The sequence below is a fragment of the Salmo salar genome, chromosome 01 (assembly GCF_965601325.2).
Source record: "Salmo salar chromosome 01, fSalSal1, whole genome shotgun sequence".
NCBI lineage: Eukaryota > Metazoa > Chordata > Actinopteri > Salmoniformes > Salmonidae > Salmo > Salmo salar.
In genome coordinates this window covers 66,019,095-66,038,466 of record NC_138291.1, presented here as the reverse complement: position 1 = coordinate 66,038,466, position 19,372 = coordinate 66,019,095, and the positions used below count along the sequence as shown (strand labels likewise).

At 38.7% G+C, this 19,372-nt stretch overlaps 1 protein-coding gene across 1 annotated transcript in view; it reads left to right on the top strand.

The window, feature by feature from the left end:
• LOC106608714 (VPS10 domain-containing receptor SorCS1-like) overlaps positions 1-19,172 on the top strand; it is a 103,958-nt gene extending 84,786 nt beyond the window's left edge. Inside the window, exons 19-26 of the mRNA XM_014206816.3 lie at positions 2,552-2,738; positions 2,903-3,036; positions 3,248-3,371; positions 3,587-3,699; positions 4,378-4,512; positions 17,122-17,221; positions 17,806-17,914; positions 19,027-19,172. Of these exons, the coding sequence (XP_014062291.2) occupies positions 2,552-2,738; positions 2,903-3,036; positions 3,248-3,371; positions 3,587-3,699; positions 4,378-4,512; positions 17,122-17,221; positions 17,806-17,914; positions 19,027-19,171 (1,047 nt within the window). The 3' untranslated portion in view covers position 19,172. The remainder of the gene's footprint in view (positions 1-2,551; positions 2,739-2,902; positions 3,037-3,247; positions 3,372-3,586; positions 3,700-4,377; positions 4,513-17,121; positions 17,222-17,805; positions 17,915-19,026) is intronic.
• Positions 19,173-19,372: the final 200 nt, after the last annotated feature.

Below are 19,372 nucleotides of genomic sequence, written 5' to 3'. Positions count from 1 at the left end.
CACATGGATTTTGTATTGTAGCTACAGTATGTGATAGTGGAGTAGTCAGCCAGAGGGAGCACACTAAATGTGTTGTGAAAAGTGTTATGAAATGTAATGTCATGTAATATTTTTTATTTTATATAACTGCCTTAATGTTGCTGGACATCCTTAATAAATACTAATACAAATGGGTAACAGGGTTGATGTGTTATGCTCGACCCACTCAGTTTTCCACCACAAAGCATGAGAAAGTAGCCAAAAAGAGTAGAAAAAGCTCACCTGCTTAAAACATCTTTGGGATCTGGGGGCAGTATTCAGTAGCTTGGATGAGTAAGGTGCCCAAAGTAAACTGCCCGCTACTCAGGCCCAGAAGCTAGGGCATGCATATTATTAGTCCAGTGTGGCTCAGTTGGTAGAGCATGGTGTTTGCAACGCCAGGGTTGTGGGTTCGATTCCCACGGGGGACCAGTACGGAGAAAAACATTTTTTGTTATGAAATGTATGCATTCACTACTGTAAGTCGGTCTGGATAAGAGCGTCTGCTAAATGACTTAAATGTAATTAGTAGATTTGGATAGAAAACACTCTGAAGTTTCTAAAACTGTCTGAATAATGTCTGTGGGTATAACAGAACTCATATGGCAGGCAAAAACCTGAGAAAAATCCAACCAGGAAGTGGGAAATCTGAGGTTTGTCGTTTTCAAGTGATTGCCTATCCAATATACAGTGTCTGGCGGGTCATATTGCTAGATGTCAACAGTGTTTAGAACATTGTTTCATGCTTCTACTGTGAATTCGGAGAGAATAAGAGCTCTTTCAACCAGGTGTCTGGAAAAATGCCATGAGCTCAGTCACGCGCGCAGCCGTGAGAGTGAGCTGAGTTCCTTTTCATTTCTAAAGACAAAGGAATTGTCCGGTTGGAATATTATTGAACATTTATGATAAAAACATCCTAAAGATTGATTCAATACATCGTTTGACATGTTTCTACAAACTGTAATGCAACTTTTTTGACTTTTCGTCTGGACTTAGTGCATGCGCCTTCTGCATTTGGAATAGTGAACTGAATGCGCGAACAAAAAGGAGGTATTTGGACATAAATATGGACTTTATCGAAACAAAATAAACATTTATTGTGGAACTGGGATTCCTGGGAGTGCATGAAGATCATCAAAGGTAAGTGAATATTTATAATGCTATTTCTGACTTTTGTTGACTCCACAACATGGCTTGTTTTGGTGGCTGAGCGCTGTACTCAGATTATCGCATGGTGTGCTTTTGACGTAAAGCTTTTTTGAAATCTGACACAGCGGTTGCACTAAGGAGAAGTGTATCTTTAATTCTATGTAAAACACTTGTATCTTATATCAACGTTTATGATGAGTATTTCTGTAAATTGATGTGGCTCCCTGCAAAATCACTGGATGTTTTAGAGGCAAAACATTACTGAACATAACGTGCCAATGTAAACTGAGATTTTTGGATATAAATATGAACTTTATCGAACAAAACATACATGTAATGTGTAACATGAATTCCTATGAGTGCCATCTGATGAAGATCATCAAAGGTTAGTGATTCATTTTCTCTATTTCTGCTTTTTGTGACTCCTCTCTTTGGCTGGAAAATGGCTATATGTTTTTTTGTGACTAGGCGCTGACCTAACATAATCATATGGCATGCTTTCCCCATAAAGCCTTTTTGAAATCATACACTGTGGCTGGATTAACAAGAAGTTAAGCTTTAAAATGGTGTATAATACTTGTATGTTTGAGGAATTTTAATTATGAGATTTCTGTTGCTTTGAATTTGGCGCCCTGCAATTTCACTGGCTGTTGTCGAGGTGGGACGCTAGCGTCCCACATATCCCAGAAGATGTTCCGTCTTCGTTTTTAAAAAAATATTTAAAAAAGGAATCATTTCAATAATTCCATATTAAAACGAGAGTTCAGTTCACATAAAGGGTCAACCTTTTTATGTTAAAAGTAATCACAAATCACATTAAATTAACTAGGGCTTTACAATGATGGGGACAACTTTGAGAAATGTTGGGGTAAGTGGGTTAAATCTTACTAGAAGTCACAGAGGGTGCACATGTCAAAATGCTGAAAAAAATAGGATTTATTGAATTTTCCATGTGGTCTATATTAAAAGGCACTTCATTTAATATAACAGACTGTTAAAATTCAACATTTGTACTTAAAATATAAAAGGGATGCAAAAGGCACTCATTTCGTGGTATGACCCTGCTATGAATGGGCATATCTAGATGTTATGTATTTGCCGCCCTATAGTATACATTGGTTTACTCTCAATCGTCAACCAATGGATTGAGATGAGCTGCAGTGCATCATATTGTACATTTTGTTGATTCATAGAGCCTTGATGGTTGTTGTCAAACACTTGTAGCCATTGTCATATAACAGTTGTCACATATAACAATGTATTTCTACATGCAGAATATGTGTAGGATATATAAATAAACATATGAATATATGTATTTAAATTGTGTTAAACGTGCACACTGTGGCCATTTTTTATCTAATCATAAACATGTTTCCATTGGTAGAGTGATGGCTCCACAACAAGTATAACATTGGACTTTGGAGATGGGACGGCCATATCCTACACTAACATCAGCTCCATAGAGGATGGAGTCAAACATACATACAGTAAAGTGGGCATTTACCGAGTGGCTGCCACGGCACTCAACAGCCTTGGCTCTGAGAGAGTCTTACTGTATCTACATGTTACCTGTAAGTGAAACAGCAATGAATTACTGATATAATTCATTTACTATAGAATTACAGGTACTCTTTGCAACATTTCTACCCTTAAAATACTCTGTTAATGATGTATCTGCAGTAGGAAAGAAATACACTTCCATGAAATGAAACACTTCTATTTTATTTTATTGTAGGTCTACTTGAGCAAGTGCAGCTTTCAGCTCCCTCGGTGGTTGTTAGGAATAAAGCAGTGAATCTATCAACAGTCCTAAAGCCAAGTTACGTTGGATCAGTCACCTACTACTGGTGGTTCAACAACCACACTGAGGTCAGTCAAGAATTCCACTATATCTTAAAACTTTACAGATTTACAGAACTTTACCTACCTCATTTACCATATTAATTGCAATATTGTGTATTGTATGAACAAACCCACCTTTAGTTTGTGACATTCTCTCTCTCTCTCTCTCTCTCTCTCTCTCTCTCTCTCTCTCTCTCTCTGTCAAACTCTATCACTCTGTCTTTTGTATGTGTGTTAGCCTGTTATGACTTTAGTGGGAGGAATGTCCTTCACCTTCTCAAAGGAGGGAACCCATACTGTCACCGTGCAAGTGTCAGTTGGTAACACTGTCCTTCAAGACAAAATAACTGTTGCTGTCTATGGTAAGGTATTTGAAATGACTCATCTCTAAATTACATCCAGGTGGTAAATATTCTGTGATATAAAATACTGACTGTGATGCGAATAATAAAAGATGATTTGATCATTTAGATGTTTAACGTTTAATCATTTATAACCTCTTATGATCTATTAACAGTTTCTCTCTTATTATCTAGTATCTATCACCATTAAATGTGTGTCTTGTATTTTCCTGTAGAACATTTCAAGTCACACATTTTAGCCTTCTCCTCTAATCTGGAGGCCTTTAATCCTGGTGTGGCTGAATGGAGGCAGGACATCAGTAGAGTGGTCAAGGACTCCATGGTCCAAGTGAGTTCTCCTGTACAGTACTACTACAGAACTTCTTACCAGTAAATTACTGCGACTACAGTAACTAATTGGTGCACTCATGATTATTTCAAGTAATTCTAACAGCATTGCAAACAACTTGGTAGCAAATTGTATGTCATGATGCTTCCCTCACTGAATTCACCGAAGTTAGCTGGTAAACATTACTAGCAGTTTAAGTAATGTCCCTATAAGTATTTGGCCTAATGTAAATAGCAGGTAGAGTGTACCATATAAGGTAAAGTGTTTCCAGTCTCCTCCATTGTCTCTCTCAGGATATCAAAAAGCACATTGGGTTACATAAAAGGCCTGGCTGCTGAGCTATATATACACCACACACTGGCTTTCTGTCTTGTCAGCTATGACCATGTTTTATACCAGGAAACTGACAGGGTTGTTACAGTGAAAATGCACTTAAAAAGGCCTGCTCTTTACTAAAGACTGCCAAAATGAACTTGCATGTTTAGGTTGATTTGTGCATTATCTCTTGCCAGTGACTGATACTTAGTCAAATGACATCTGAAAAAAAAAAAAGCTGGTGCATTTAGCCTTTTCCATAGTTAAGTACAGTGCAGTGCTATATGACAAAACGTAATGAAAATATAGGAGAAACTGAGATGCCAGATGTATTTTTTATTTTTCATTACTTTTTAATTGAAGGTCACAGGGATCAGTGGAGAGCAGCTTCTAGTGTCAGTGCTCCCAGGCTTGCCAACGGCAGCAGAGTTTTGCATCGTACCTGAAAAAAGGTCAACAGAGGGGAGAATGGATGGAAAAATGACACATTTAGAGCAGGTAATGTATCACCAGACTGTAAAGTCTTAAATGATTTTGTATTATTATTATGCTTCTACCCATTTACTTCCATTTATATAGATCCATTACTTGTAAGCTGTAGTTAGGCTTACAGTACCTCAATGTTAAATTAGCAAGTAATAACAGCATCACTAAATAGCAGCACAATGTGAAAACACATTTTCCCTTGATTATATTCTTCATATCATGGTGGGTTTATCATTTGCTCATAATTAGTTTTTCTCTTTTCGCTGCTTTAATCAGACATGCATATGGACTCTACTGATCCTCTATTAGATATACAAGAGCAACAAAATTGCATTTATTTACACACTTCCACCACTAGAGGGAAATGTCTTCCCATCAAAATAACAGAACCTTGCTCTTGAAGAGCTGCATTCATCTCAGTACATCATTGCAATCTCAACTGTAGCATCACAATTTATTTCACATAACTAATTTCTAACCATTATAAGTTAATAGCTCTAAGACATACTATACTTATCATTCACTCCATCATAAAGGGTTTGCTTCGAATATAATAACTAAGATACTGGACCTGGGCTCTAATGGTTTTTACAGCTCTATAATTCTTGACATTCTATAGAGTTGATAAAACACACCACGTTCTCATCTGCCTTTCAGCAGCTCAATCGTATAGTAAAATTGATATCCATTTCAGTCCACCATCAGACACTTTTATTCTGCATGATCTGTTACAATCCTGGATCCACTTATTTGCATATGTTGCAACATGTAAGCTTAATTCCAGTGGCTCACAGTTAGTCTTGAACTGAGTTAATAGGTATTTAATTACAATGATGCATCATGTAATTGGACACATCAGAGGAGACTAGTGGCGGAGCAGCCTGAGTTGGGAATTAGGCGGATGTATTTATCTATAGCCTGTCTGAATTCCTGGCAAGACCTCACAGACAATGAGGTGATATATCTTAGTTCACTATTGCACATCTTCTTATGCGTGTGTGTGGTATGGCGTGTGTGTGCACATTGGGTTTGTGTGTGTCTGTGTGGTGGGGGGGTGGTGATGTCTGGCACAGCTTATTAAAATGTGTTATAGATTTACTGACCCTGATATGCCACTAGAATAAAAAAGTAATTATTCATATAGTGTAGAGCAGTCTAATTTTAACCAGTGGAAAGATTTTAGAAAGAGCGAGATGGAATTAGTGAGCCATGGCTAAGGAGTCAAATGGGTTTTGGGAAGGCTTTCTGGTCTCTTGTTAAATGGTTTCTGGTAAATTGTTAAATTACTGCTTTATCTAGCTGTGAACCCTTAATGAAAAAAGCAGGCTTCTGGCAAACAGTTGTGGCAAATCTTAGGCCAATTTAAAAAAATTGCTCATATTTTCATATGCAAATCAGTTTTTGTCACTGGTCTACACACAATACCCCTTAACGTCAAAGTGGAATTATGTTTTTAGAAATTTTTACAAAAAATAAATAAAATAAAAGCCGAAATGTCAATAAGCATTCAACCCCTTTGTTATTGCTAGCCTAAATAAGTTCAGGAGTACAGATTTGCTTAACAAGTCAAATATAAAATGTTGCATGGTTCAACATGATTTTTTTTATTTCTGTACTCCACACAGAATTATCTGAAAGGTCCCTCAGTCGAGGAGTAAATCTCAAACACAAATTCAACCTCAGAGACCAGGGAGGTTTTCCAATGACTTGCAAAGAAGGGCACCTATTGGTAGATGGGGGGAAAGAGACATTGAATGTCCCGTTGAATATGGTTATTTAGTACACTTTGGACGGTGTCTCAATTAGAGGTCGACCGATTATGATTTTTTTCAACGCCGATACCGATACTGATTATTGGAGGACCAAAAACCCGATACCGATTAATCGGACGATTTTTTAAAATGTATTTGTAATAATGACAATTACAACAATACTGAATGAACACTTATTTTAACTTAATATAATACATCAATAAAATACATTTTGCCTCAAATAAATAATGAAACATGTTCAATTTGGTTTAAATTATGCAAAAACAAAGTGTTGGAGAAGAAAGTAAAAGTGCAATATGTGCCATGTAAGAAAGCTAATGTTTAAGTGCCTTGCTCAGAACATGAGAACATATGAAAGCTGGTGGTTCCTTTTAACATGAGTCTTCAATATTCCCAGGTAAGAAGTTTTAGGTTGTAGTTATTATAGGAATTATAGGACTATTTCTCTCTATACAATTTGTATTTCATATACCTTTGACTATTGGATGTTCTTATAGGCACTTTAGTGTTGCCAGTGTAAGAGTATAGCTTCCGTCCCTCTCCTCGCTCCTACCTGGGCTCGAACCAGGAACACATCGAATACAGCCACCCTCGAAGCAGCGTTACCCATGCAGAGCAAGGGGAACAACAACTCCAAGTCTCAGAGCGAGTGACGTTTGAAACACTATTAGCGCGCACCCCACTTACTAGCTAGCCATTTCACATCGGTTACACCAGCCTAATCTTGGGAGTTGATAGTCTTGAAGTCATAAACAGCGCAATGCTTGAAGCATTGCGAAGAGCTGCTGGCAAAACACATGAAAGTGCTGTTTGAATGAATGCTTACAGTACGAGCCTGCTGGTGCATACCACCGCTCAGTCAGACTGCTCTATCAAATCATAGACTTAATTATAATATAATAAACACACAGAAATACGAGCCTTAGGTCAATAATATGGTCGAATCCGGAAACTATCATCTCAAAAAAAAAAGTTTTTTCTTTCAGTGAAAAACGGAACTGTTCCGTATTTTATCTAACGGGTGGCATCCCTAAGTCTAAATATTCCTGTTACATTGCACAAACTTCAATATCATGTCATAATTACGTAAAATTCTGTCAAATTAGTTCGCAACGAGCCAGGCGGCCCAAACTGTTGCATATACCCTGACTCTGCGTGCAATGAACGCAAGAGAAGTGACACAATTTCACCCGTTTAATATTGCCTGCTAACCTGGATTTCTTTTAGCTAAATATGCAGGTTTAAAAATATATACTTGTGTATTGATTTTAAGAAAGACATTGATGTTTATGGTTAGGTACACGTTGGAACAATGACAGTCCTTTTTCGCAAATGCGCACCTCATCGATTATATGCAACGCAGGACAGGCTAGATAAACTAGTAATATCATCAACCATGTGTAGTTAACTAGTGATTATGATTGATTGATTGATTGTTTTTATAAGATAAGTTTAATGCTAGCTAGCAACTTACCTTGGCTTCTTACTGCATTTGCCTAACAGGCAGGCTCCTCGTGGAGTGCAATGTAAAGCAGGTGGTTAGAGCCTTGTTAACCTATTAGTGACCCCTTAACACGTGAATCCCGTTAGCGGGATTGATTTGACAACAGCCAGTGAAAAATCAGAGCGCCAAATTCAAAACAGCTAAAATCTCATAATTACAATTTCTCACACATACAAGTATTATACACCATTTTAAAGATAAGGTTCTCCTTAATCTCACCACATTGTCCAATTTCAAAAAGGCTTTACGGCGAAAGCAAAACATTAGATTATGTTAGGACACCACATAAACAAGAAAAGCCACACAGCCATTTTCCAAGCAACTAGATGCATCACAAATACCAGAAATACAGCTAAAATATTCACTAACCTTTGATGATCTTCATCAGATGGCACTCATAGGACTTCATGTTACACAATACATGTATGTTTTGCTCGATAAAGTTCATATTTATATCCAAAAACCGCATTTTACATTGGCGCGTAATGTTCAGAAATGTTTGGCTCCAAACCATCCGGTGAATGAGCACAATGAGCACACATATTACAGAAATACTCATCATAAACTTTGATCAATATAGAAGTGTTATGCACAGAATTATAGATACACTTCTCCTAAATGTAACCGCATTGTCAGATTTCAAAAAAGGTTCACGGTGAAAGCACAATTTGCAATAATCTGAGTACAGCCCAGAAGACACCAACAACTAGCAAACAGAAACCTGCCATCTTGGAGTCAATAACACAAAGAAATTACATTATAAATATTCACTTACCTTTGACTATCTTCATCAGAAGGCACTCCCAGGAACCCCAGCTCCACAATAAATGTTCGATAAAGTTCATATTTATGTCCAAATACATCCATTTTGTTCGCGCGTTAGGTACACTATCCAAATCCACAACGCGCATGCTTACTTAGTCCAGACAAAAAGTCAAAAAAGTTATACTACAGTTTGTAGAAACATGTCAAACTATGTATAGAATCAATATTTAGGTTGTTTTTAACATATATCTTCAATAAAATTTCAACCGGACCTATCCGTTCTCTTTAGGAGTGAATATGAACTCAGCTCGCTCCCAAGTCCTTGCGCATGACTGAGCCCATGCCTTATAATGGGACACCTACTTCCTTGGGCTGTTATTCCCATCAAATTCACCATAGAATCTTCAAACACCATTCTAAAGACTGTTGACATCTAGTGGAAGCTTTAGGAAGTGCAAAATGAACCCATAGTCACTGTATACAGTCAAGGCAATCACTTGAAAAAACTACAATCTCAGATTTTCCACTTCCTGGTTGGATTCTTCTCAGGTTTTTGCCTGCCATATGAGTTCTGTTATACTCACAGACATCATTCAAACAGTTTTAGAAACTTCAGAGTGTTTTCTATCCAAATATCCTAATAATATGCATATCCTACCTCCTGGGCCCGAGTAGGAGGCAGATTAATTTGGGTACGTTTTTCATCCGGCTGTGAAAATACTGCCCCCTATCCCAAAGAGGTTTTAACCGTAAGGTTGCAAGATTGAATCCCCGAGCTGACAAGGTAAAAATCTGTCGTTCTGCCCTGAACAAGGCAGTTAACCCACCGTTCCTAGGCCGTCATTAAAAATAAGAACGTGTTCTTAGCTGACTTGCCTAGTTAACTGACTTGCCTAGTAAATAAAGGTGTAAAAAAAAATAATTATAATATATATATTTTTTTAAACGGCAAATTGGTGTCCAAAAATACCGATTTACCGATTGTTATGAAAACTTGAAATCGTCCCTAATTAATCGGCCATTCCATTTCCAAAACATGCATCCTGTTTGCAACAAGGCACTATGGAGAGTGGTACTCAGTAATGTGTTGTATTGGATTTTCCCCAAACATAATTTCTTTGGCACATTTTTTGCAGTATGAGTTTATTTTCATAGTGGTGGCTGCATCATGTTATGGGTATGCTTGTAATCTTTCAGGAGTGATAAAATAGAAACGGAATGGAGCTAAGCACAGGCAAAATCCTAGAGGAAAACCTGGTTCAGTCTGCTTATACACCAGACACTGGGATATGAATTCACCTTTCAGCAGGACAATAACCTAAAACACAAAGCCAAATCTACACTGAAGTTGCTTACCAAGAAGACAGTGAATGTTCCTGAGTGGCTGAAATACAGTTTTGACTTAAATCTGCTTGAAAATCTATGGCAAGATTTGAAAATGTTTGTCTAGCAATGATCAACAACCAATTTGACATAACTTGAAGAATTTTTTTAATAATAATAATGGGCAAATATTGTACAATCCAGGTGTGCAATGCTGTAATCGTTGCCAAAGATGATTCTAAGATGTATTGACTCGGGTGTGAATGCTTATGTGAATGAGATATTTCTGTATTTCATTTTCAATAAATTAGCAAAAATTCTGAAAAACATGATTTCACTTTGTCATTATGGGGTATTATGTGTAGATAGGTGAGACAAAAAGGCACTCTTGCTACAACATTTACATGAGAGAAATGTGAACACTATGGGGATGTTGACCTTAGGATGATTAAAGGGACAACTATAGAATTATTTACATGAGCCAAGTGATAACTGAGCAATGAGCTTTCAACTAATGGATGTTTAAAAGAGAAAGAACCAAATTAAAATAATTAAAACAACAAAAACAAAATTAAACCCAGTTCAGAACTATTAAATGAAAAATTGTACTTGGCCTTGCTGCTATTAGCCCATACAAATGCATTGAATAACAGATTCACTACATGGAACAACAGATAGTCCACCCAAAAAATCTTAAGGAAGTTTGTTCTGACGTGTCTGTTCTATATCTAAGAGATACAGTTGAAGTGGAAGTTTACATACACTTTAGCCAAATGCATTTAAACTCAGTTTTTCACAATTCCTGACATTTAATCCTAGTAAAAATTCCCTGTCTTAGGTCAGTTAGGATCACCACTATATTTTAAGAATGTGAAATGTCAGAATAATAGTAGAGAGAATGATTTATTTCAGCTTTGATTTCTTTCATCACATTCCCAGTGGGTCAGAAGTCTACATACACTCAATTAGTATTTGGTAGCATTGCCTTTAAATTGTTTAACTTGGGTCAAACATTTAGTGTAGCCTTCCACAAGCTTCCCACAATAAGTTGGGTGAATTTTGGCCCATTCCTCCTGACAGAGCTGGTATAACTGAGTCAGGTTTGTAGCCTCCTTGCTCGCACATGCTTTTTCAGTTCTGCCCACAAATGTTCTATAGGATTGAGGTAAGGGCTTTGTGATGGCCACTCCAATACCTTCCTTGACTTTGTTGTCCTTAAGCCATTTTGCCACAACTTTGGAAGTATGCTTGGGTTCATTGTCCATTTGGAAGACCCATTTGCAACCAAGCTTTAACCTCTTACATCTAGATGTTCCCGCTAGCGGAACACCGCTCCAATATCCTTTGATAGGGCGTGGCGCGAATTACAAACACCTCAGAAATCCCAAAACTTCAATTTTTCAAACATATGACTATTTTACACCATTTTAAAGACAAGACTCTCCTTTATCTAACCACATTGTCCGATTTCAAAAAGGCTTTACAACGAAAGCAAAACATTAGATTATGTCAGGAGAGTACCCAGCCAGAAATAATTACACACCCATTTTTCAAGCTAGCATATAATGTCACAAAAACCAAAACCACAGCTAAATGCAGCACTAACCTTTGATGATCTTCATCAGATGACACTCCTAGGACATTATGTTATACAATACATGCATGTTTTGTTCAATCAAGTTCATATTTATATCAAAAACCAGCTTTTTACATTAGCATGTGACGTTCAGAACTAGCATTCCCACCGAACACTTCCGGTGAATTTACTAAATTACTCACGATAAACGTTCACAAAAAACATAACAATAATTTTAAGAATTATAGATACAGAACTCCTTTATGCAATCGCGGTGTCCGATTTTAAAATAGCTTTTCGGTGAAAGCACATTTTGCAATATTCTGAGTAGATAGCCCGGCCATCATGGCTTGCTATTTTGACACCCACCAAGTTTGGCACTCACCAAACTCAGATTTAATATAAGAAAAATTGGATTACCTTTGCTGTTCTTCGTCAGAATGCACTCCCAGGACTTCTAGTTTACACCCAATGTTGTTTTGGTTCCAAATAATCCATAGTTATATCCAAATAGCGGCGTTTTGTTCTTGCGTTCAAGACGCTATCCGAAGGGTGACGCGCCGGCGCGTATCGTGACCAAAAAATTCAAAATATTCCATTACCGTACTTCGAAGCATGTCAAACGCTGTTTAAAATAGCGATAATATTCCGACCGGGAGACGTCGTTTTTGTTCAAAGACTGAAAATGTAAAATGGACTCTTCACGTGCACGCGCACCCGTTTCATTGTTCTCAGATCGACCACTATCCATATGCGCTACTGTTTTCTGCCCAGGGACTGCAGAGTCATCATTCCCTGTTCTGCCGCCTTCTGAGAGCCTATGGGAGCCTTAGAAAATGTCACGTTACAGCAGAGATCCTCTATTTTCCATAAAGAGGCTATAGAAGGCCAAGCAATGGTCAGAGAGGGCACTTCCTGTATGCAATCTTCTCAGGTTTTGGCCTGCCATATGAGTGCTGTTATACTCACAGACACCATTCAAACAGTTTTAGAAACTTTAGGATGTTTTCTATCCAAATCAAACAATTATATGCATATTCTAGTTTCTGGGCAGGAGTAATAACCAGATTAAATCGGGTACGTTTTTTATCCGGCTGTGAAAATACTACCCCCTATCCTAAACAGGTTAACTTCCTGACTCATGTCTTGATGTTGCTTCAATTTATCAACATTTGTTTTCCTCATTCTGCCATCTATTTTGTGAAGTGCACCAGTCCCTCCTTGTAATGTGGTCTGTGTGTAGCTTGTGTAGAGGAGTCAGGCACAGGACAGCAGATATGAGTAAATAAAAGTAATTTACTCTAAATAGACAAATATAATACAATATAGCGAGCCCGCATAATGGACCGTCTTACATACAAACAATTACTCACAAACAAACATGGGGGAACAGAGGGTTAAATAATGAACAAGTAATTGGGGGATTGAAACCAGGTGTGTAAGACAAAGACAAAACAAATGGAAAATGAAAAGTGGATCGGCGATGGCTAGAAGGCCGGTGATGTCGACCGCCGAATGCTGCCCGAACAAGGAGAGGGACCGACTTCGGCGGATGTCGTGACACTCCTGCAGCAAAGCACCCCCACAACATGATTCTGCCACCCCCGTGCTTCACGGTTGGGATGGTGTTCTTCGGCTTGCAAGCCTCCCCCTTTTTCCTCCAAACAAAATGATGGTTATTATGGCCAAACAGTTCTATTTTTGTTTCATCAGACCAGAGGACATTTCTCCAATAAGTATGATCCTTGTCCCCATGTGCAGTTGCAAACCATAGTCTGGCTTTTCTATGGCGGTTTTGGAGCAGTGGCTTCTTCCTTGCTGAGCGGTCTTTCAGGTTATGTCGATATAGGACTCATTTTACTGTGGCTGTAGATACTTTTGTACCTATTTCCTCCAGCATCTTCACAAGGTTTTTTGCTGTTTTTCGCACCAAACTACGTTCATCTCTAGGAGACAGAACGCATCTCCTTCCTGAGCGGTATGACGGCTGCGTGGTCCCATGGTGTTTATAGTTGTGTACTATTGTTTGTACAGATGAACGTGGTACCTTCAGGCGTTTGGATATTACTCCCAAGGATGATCCAGATGTGTGGAGGTCTACAATTTTTTTTCTGAGGTCTTGGCTGATTTCTTTAGATTTTCCCATGATGTCAAGCAAAGAGGCACTGAGTTTTAAGGTAGGCCTTGAAATACATCCACAGGTACACCTCCAATGGACTCAAATTATGTCAATTAGCCTATCAGAAGCTTCTAAAGCCATGACATAATTTCCAAGCTGTTTAAAGGCACTGTCAACTTAAAGGCACAGTCAACTTAGTGTATGTATACTTCTGATCCACTGGAATTGTGACACAGTGAGTTATAAGTGAAATAATCTGTCTGTAAACAATTGTTGGAAAAATGTCTTGTGCCATGCGCAAAGTAGATGTCCTAACCGACTTGCCAAAACTATAGTTTGTTAACAAGAATTTTGTGGAGTGTTTGAAAAACTAGACTCCAACCTAAGTGTATGTTAACTTCCGACTTCAACTGTAAATCAAGAGAAGGTCATATTTAGATAAAGATATTTTTACATGAAAGTTCATTGTTGTTGGTTTTTGACAAAAGGCTTTCACTGGTCCTCTAACACACCTTCGAAGGGAACAGAGTTATCCTCAAAGCTTCATACTAGGTGAGCCTAAATATAGCCAAGGCAAAGAAGCCCCACACTATAGGAGAGGAGCTCATCAAACCCTGCCTGATGAGTCAGTAGATTAGATGAGTCAGTAGATGTGGCTGGAATTCCGCAATAGATGGTGTATGCATGACACGTATTTCATGATGATATCCAGGAGGGATTTCTTTTCTGTTACCATCTACAAACAACAACAAGGGGAGAGGACATTTTTAGGGTGGTAGACACTCATTTGAAAGACTTACAAATTGACTGGGCAAATTGTGTTGGGATTTGCACTGATTGTACAAGATGCATGACTGGGTGCAACTCCGGATTCATAGCTCATGTCTGCAGAGTGGTGCCCAATGTGAAACTGACACATTGTATTCTGTACAGGGAGTCTTTGGCCAGCAAAGCATTACAACCTAACCTAGGGGCTGTTTTTGACTCAGTCGTAAAGGTGGTGAATCTGACCAAGAAGAGACCTCTTCAAACAAGACTGTTCAGAGAGCTTTGCAAGGAGATGGGAGCAGACCATAAACACCTGCTCTTTCTTTGTGAGGTTAGGCGGTTGTCTTGGGGGAGGGTCCTCGAGAGGCTGTGGGAACTGAGAGAGGAGGTTATGGCCTATCTTAAGAAAGAGGACAGCGACCTTGGAGTTCTCTTCCGTGACAAACTGTGGTTGGCTAGGCTGGCTTACCTGGTTGACATTTCAGAAAACTCAATGAGCTGAACACAAGCCTCCAGGGCAAGGAATCAACCATTTTGGAGCTTGAAGATGGCATCAGAGGATTCACTGCACGCCTGGGATTGTGGCAGTCACAGCTGAAGGCTGGAGCATATGGCATGTTCCCTGTTCTGTCAGCTCACATGCAGCTGATAGATTCCCCCCTATGTAAAGCTGTGAAGAAGGACATGGCTGAGCACATGGCCAGCCTGCAGCAGAACTTTGACCGGTACTTTCCTAACCCACAGAAATCTCAAAAACTTCAATGGGTGAGGTATCCCTTTCAAGCAGTGTCCTCATCAGACCTAGGACTAGTCTGCCAGAGATGGAGGCCTTAGTGACGCTACAAGCAAGCAATGGAAGCAAGATGCTTTTTGAGGCAAACACACTCACACAGTTCTGGGTTGCTCATCTAGAGCAGGAAGCGGTCTCCTGCCTGGCTGAGGAAGCAGTAGATGTTCTGATCCAGTTTGGCACCACATAGCTATGCGAGTCAGATTATCAACTCTGGCATACTTAAAAAACAAGTACAGAAACAGACTCCATGCATGACCTCAGGGTTGCACTGTCAAAACCTAAGCCCAGAATAGACCTGCTTGTTGAAAACTTCAACCAGCCACACACCTCTCATTAGGACTGTGTGTATGTGTGCTGGTCTACATCTGTGTGATGTGATCAATCAGTTTATTCCAGTTCAGAATACACATTATATATTGTATTTTATCAGCAACAGTTCCAACCTATACTTTTTTTCAACAATTTCAACAGTAAGATTTTATTTTTTTACCATTATTTTACCAGGTAAGTTGACTGAGAACATGTTCTCATTTACAGCAACGACCTGGGGAATAGTTATAGGAGAGAGGAGGTGGATGAATGAGCCAATTGTAAGCTGGGGATGATTAGGTGACCATGATGGTATGAGGGACAGCTTGGGAATTTAGCCAGGACACCGGGGTTAACACCCCTACTCTTACGATAAATGCCATGGGATCTTTAATGACCTCAGAGAGTCAGGACACCTGTTTAACATCCCATCTGAAATACAGCACCCTACACAGGGCAGTGTCACTTGTAAAAAATGCCAGGTGTTATGTACAGTAGGCCTGATTATTTTTTATCTGTACTGTTACTTAGGGTTGCATTATCAAAAACTGAGCCTGTGTGTGTGTGTGCTTTGTTCACAGGAGGTTGGTGGCACCTTAATTGGGGAGGACAGGCTCATGGTAATGGCTGGAGCAGAATTAGCGGAATGGTATCAAATACCGGAACCCGTGTGGCTCAGTTGGTAGAGCATGGTGTTTGCAATGCCAGGGTTGTGGGTTCGTTTCCCACGGGGGGCCGGTATGAAAAAAAATAAAAATGTATGAAATGTATGCATTCACTACTGTAAGTTGCTCTGGATAAGAGCGTCTGCTAAATGACTAAAATGTAAATACATCAAATGCATGGTTTCCAGGTGTTTGATGCCATTCCATTCGCTCTGTTCCAACCATTATTACTCAGCAGCCTCCTGTGGTTCTGTTATACATCTATGTGATCAGTCAGTTTATTCCAATTCAGAATGAAAATTATTTATTGAATTTTAACAGCTGCAGTCTCACCTAGACAGATATGTAAGACTGTTTTTAATGGGGAAAATAAACAAGAATAGCTATTTATATGGGTATTTCATTATTTGTTTTTGTCTATATTCCATTTGTTTTAGGCATAACGGCAATGAAGGTTTGCTACAGATTCAAATAGAAACTTGAGGGAACTGTTTGCCGCGGGTTCACCGCAAGTGGCAAAAATGTTAAACGTCTGGCTTCATTATGTGCCATACTATTTATTTTGCATCAAATTTGCCACAAACTTGCAGGAAGTTTACTGCAAAAAAATGGTAAGGGTAAAGCAGGGGAAATCATAGAGCATTGGGAGAAAAGCAGTTTTGTAGAATTTAAATGTTTTGTTCTTGTAATTTTTTTAATTACTTCATTACTTATGAAATATTATTAATCAGCAAAAAACATCCAAACCAACAAATCACCAGTGAATGATAAAGTATTGGAAAAGCGACATATGGATTTTTCAAATGTCAGTAACTCTTGCCTTTCATAACCAAAAGGCCATTTTTCCTGATAGGATTTATATTGCTATGATTGGTATGTTAGCCTTTCGACAGAAATGTTATTACAGTAGGCCTTTACATGTCATATCAACACTTGCCCCTCTTTAAAAAAAGCTATATTTACTGATCATGATTGAGATTGAAATATTGATGAGTGTGAAACCAGAGCTGTGTTTATTCCTCCACAGCTCTCTCTAGTCCTGCTAAGTGCCCTGAATCAAGACCTCATCCAGTTTACTCTGCGGCCTGGGGTTCAGATTAACGTCTATGCCACACGACTGTCTCCAGGTCAGCCAGTCTGCTGTGTTCACAGTATAGTCTGATGTCTGGCTATAGGATAGTTAAAGATATAAGGTCCTGCCTACTACTATGCAATTACAATCAATTCATAGGGTTTTGCATGTTGGCCATTTTGGAATGATGTTATTATGTAGTAGAATAAAATGGAATAATAACAGTCTCCACACCCCCAAGACAACACCCACACACTTGAGAGGTTGTTAGCAAAGGGTCAGCCACAGAGCAATACACCAGGAGCAAAACATTTTATTAGGTAACTTGCTTAAGGCCAAAACAGCAGGAGATTGCTCCAGGGATTTGAACCAGCAACCTTCCAGTTTGCATAGCATTCTGCTTCTCTACCCTCTAGGCTAACTGCTGTTGAGAAGTCTAGTACCACAACAGCTTTATGAGAACGGTATAAGAAAGACATAACGCATGTTGTTTTGATCATTAAGGTCAAATTCAGTTACACTATGGTGTTGAAAATCCTCACAGCACTTGGGAGTTTGATGCCAGAAGAAAAGACAGCCCTCTATTTCTCTCTTTGTCTTATGTCTAAATACTTTATCCCCCCTCTATTTTTTTCCAAGCTCCTATCATGGACACCAGTGAGAGTGGTCACAATGGTGCTACAGTCATTATGCTAGTGTCAGTCGTATTTGTGGGTTTGGCAGTTTTCGTTATCTACAAGTTCAAAAGGTAAAGTATCCCCGACTTCATTTTAACTAAGCTGATTCTAATGAGAGTGATAGTGACAATTTAGGCCATTCTCACACGCCAATCCTTAAACAAATTAATATGTACATCTTATTTCTCTAATCCAATAGCTTAAACTAGTCAAAATATCATGAACTATCTTTAGAGACAGCCTAACAATTGGACATCATCAAAGCCACTCTTCTCTTTCCTATACTCTTGAATATTCCCGGGAATGACAGTCTAATTCATGTTTTAAGTGCTGAATGAGTGTAAGTATTCTGCAGTCAATATTCATCTATCTAAAAATGTGAATGTTGACATTTCTGAAATGCTAAATAGAGTCATTCAGGGAGAGGCATTCAACAGAATGGCAGCAATGGTTGAAAAGATAAGACCCGAGACAACATACAATGCCATATAAAATGGAGAGTATCCTCTGTTATTTAACTAGGCAAGTCAGTTAAGAACAAATTCTTATTTACAATGACAGCCTAGGAACAGTGGGTTAACTGCCTTGTTCAGGGGCAGAATGACAGATTTGATCTAGCAACCTTTCGGTTACTGGCCCAATGCTCTAACCTCTAGGGTACTTGCCGCCCCTGCTTCCATTGCATTGCAAAAGACCACACTCTTCCACAAGTTTAAATTATTACTATACTCAAAGTGTTAAAGTGTGTGAATCTGTCACTTTTAAAGATAATGAGGGTTGTTCATAGTTCAACATTTATCACAACAGTGAAAAGGTACTGTAAATACCCCATGAATCCCAGAATTATCAGAAACTTAAACAGGGAGTTTTACTCCATTTTTCCCTCATCTGTGGTAAATATATTTTATGAGATATATTACACAAGTGATTAAGCAGAGAACCTAGCTAGCACATACAATTCTGAGAACCATATGTTTCTTAGAACTTGGTCACTAATGTTCTCACAACATTTAACGTTTTTCACATTGGCTTCATTCCCACAACCAATGTGAAACCAAAAACATACGTTCCAACAACTTCCAAAGAACCAAATGTGCTAGCTGGGAGCTAACAATGTATTTACTATTCATTTGACTTGCTGTTAATCCTCTTAACTATTTTGTACAATGTGTATTTCCTATAGGAAGATCCCTGGCATCAACATCCACACAAATGAGCGAGAGAAACAACAGGAAGTGATCCCTTCGGTGGTGTCTATAGCTGTCCCAAACCCTGAGGGGGACATGGTGAGCACTTTGGAGCACTTGGACACAGGGCCAGATGCATGAAGCATAGGTAAGGTATCCTTCATAAAGAGGACAGTTACTGATAAGTAGTCAAGAATAACTCATGGGCCTATTGATGAGACAGCTATAAATGCACATATTTTACCTTTATACAGTGGTGTACTGCTCTATTAAAGGGACAGTTCTACATTTTGGCAACACTTACCCAGAGTCAGATGAACACATGGATACAATTTGTGTCTT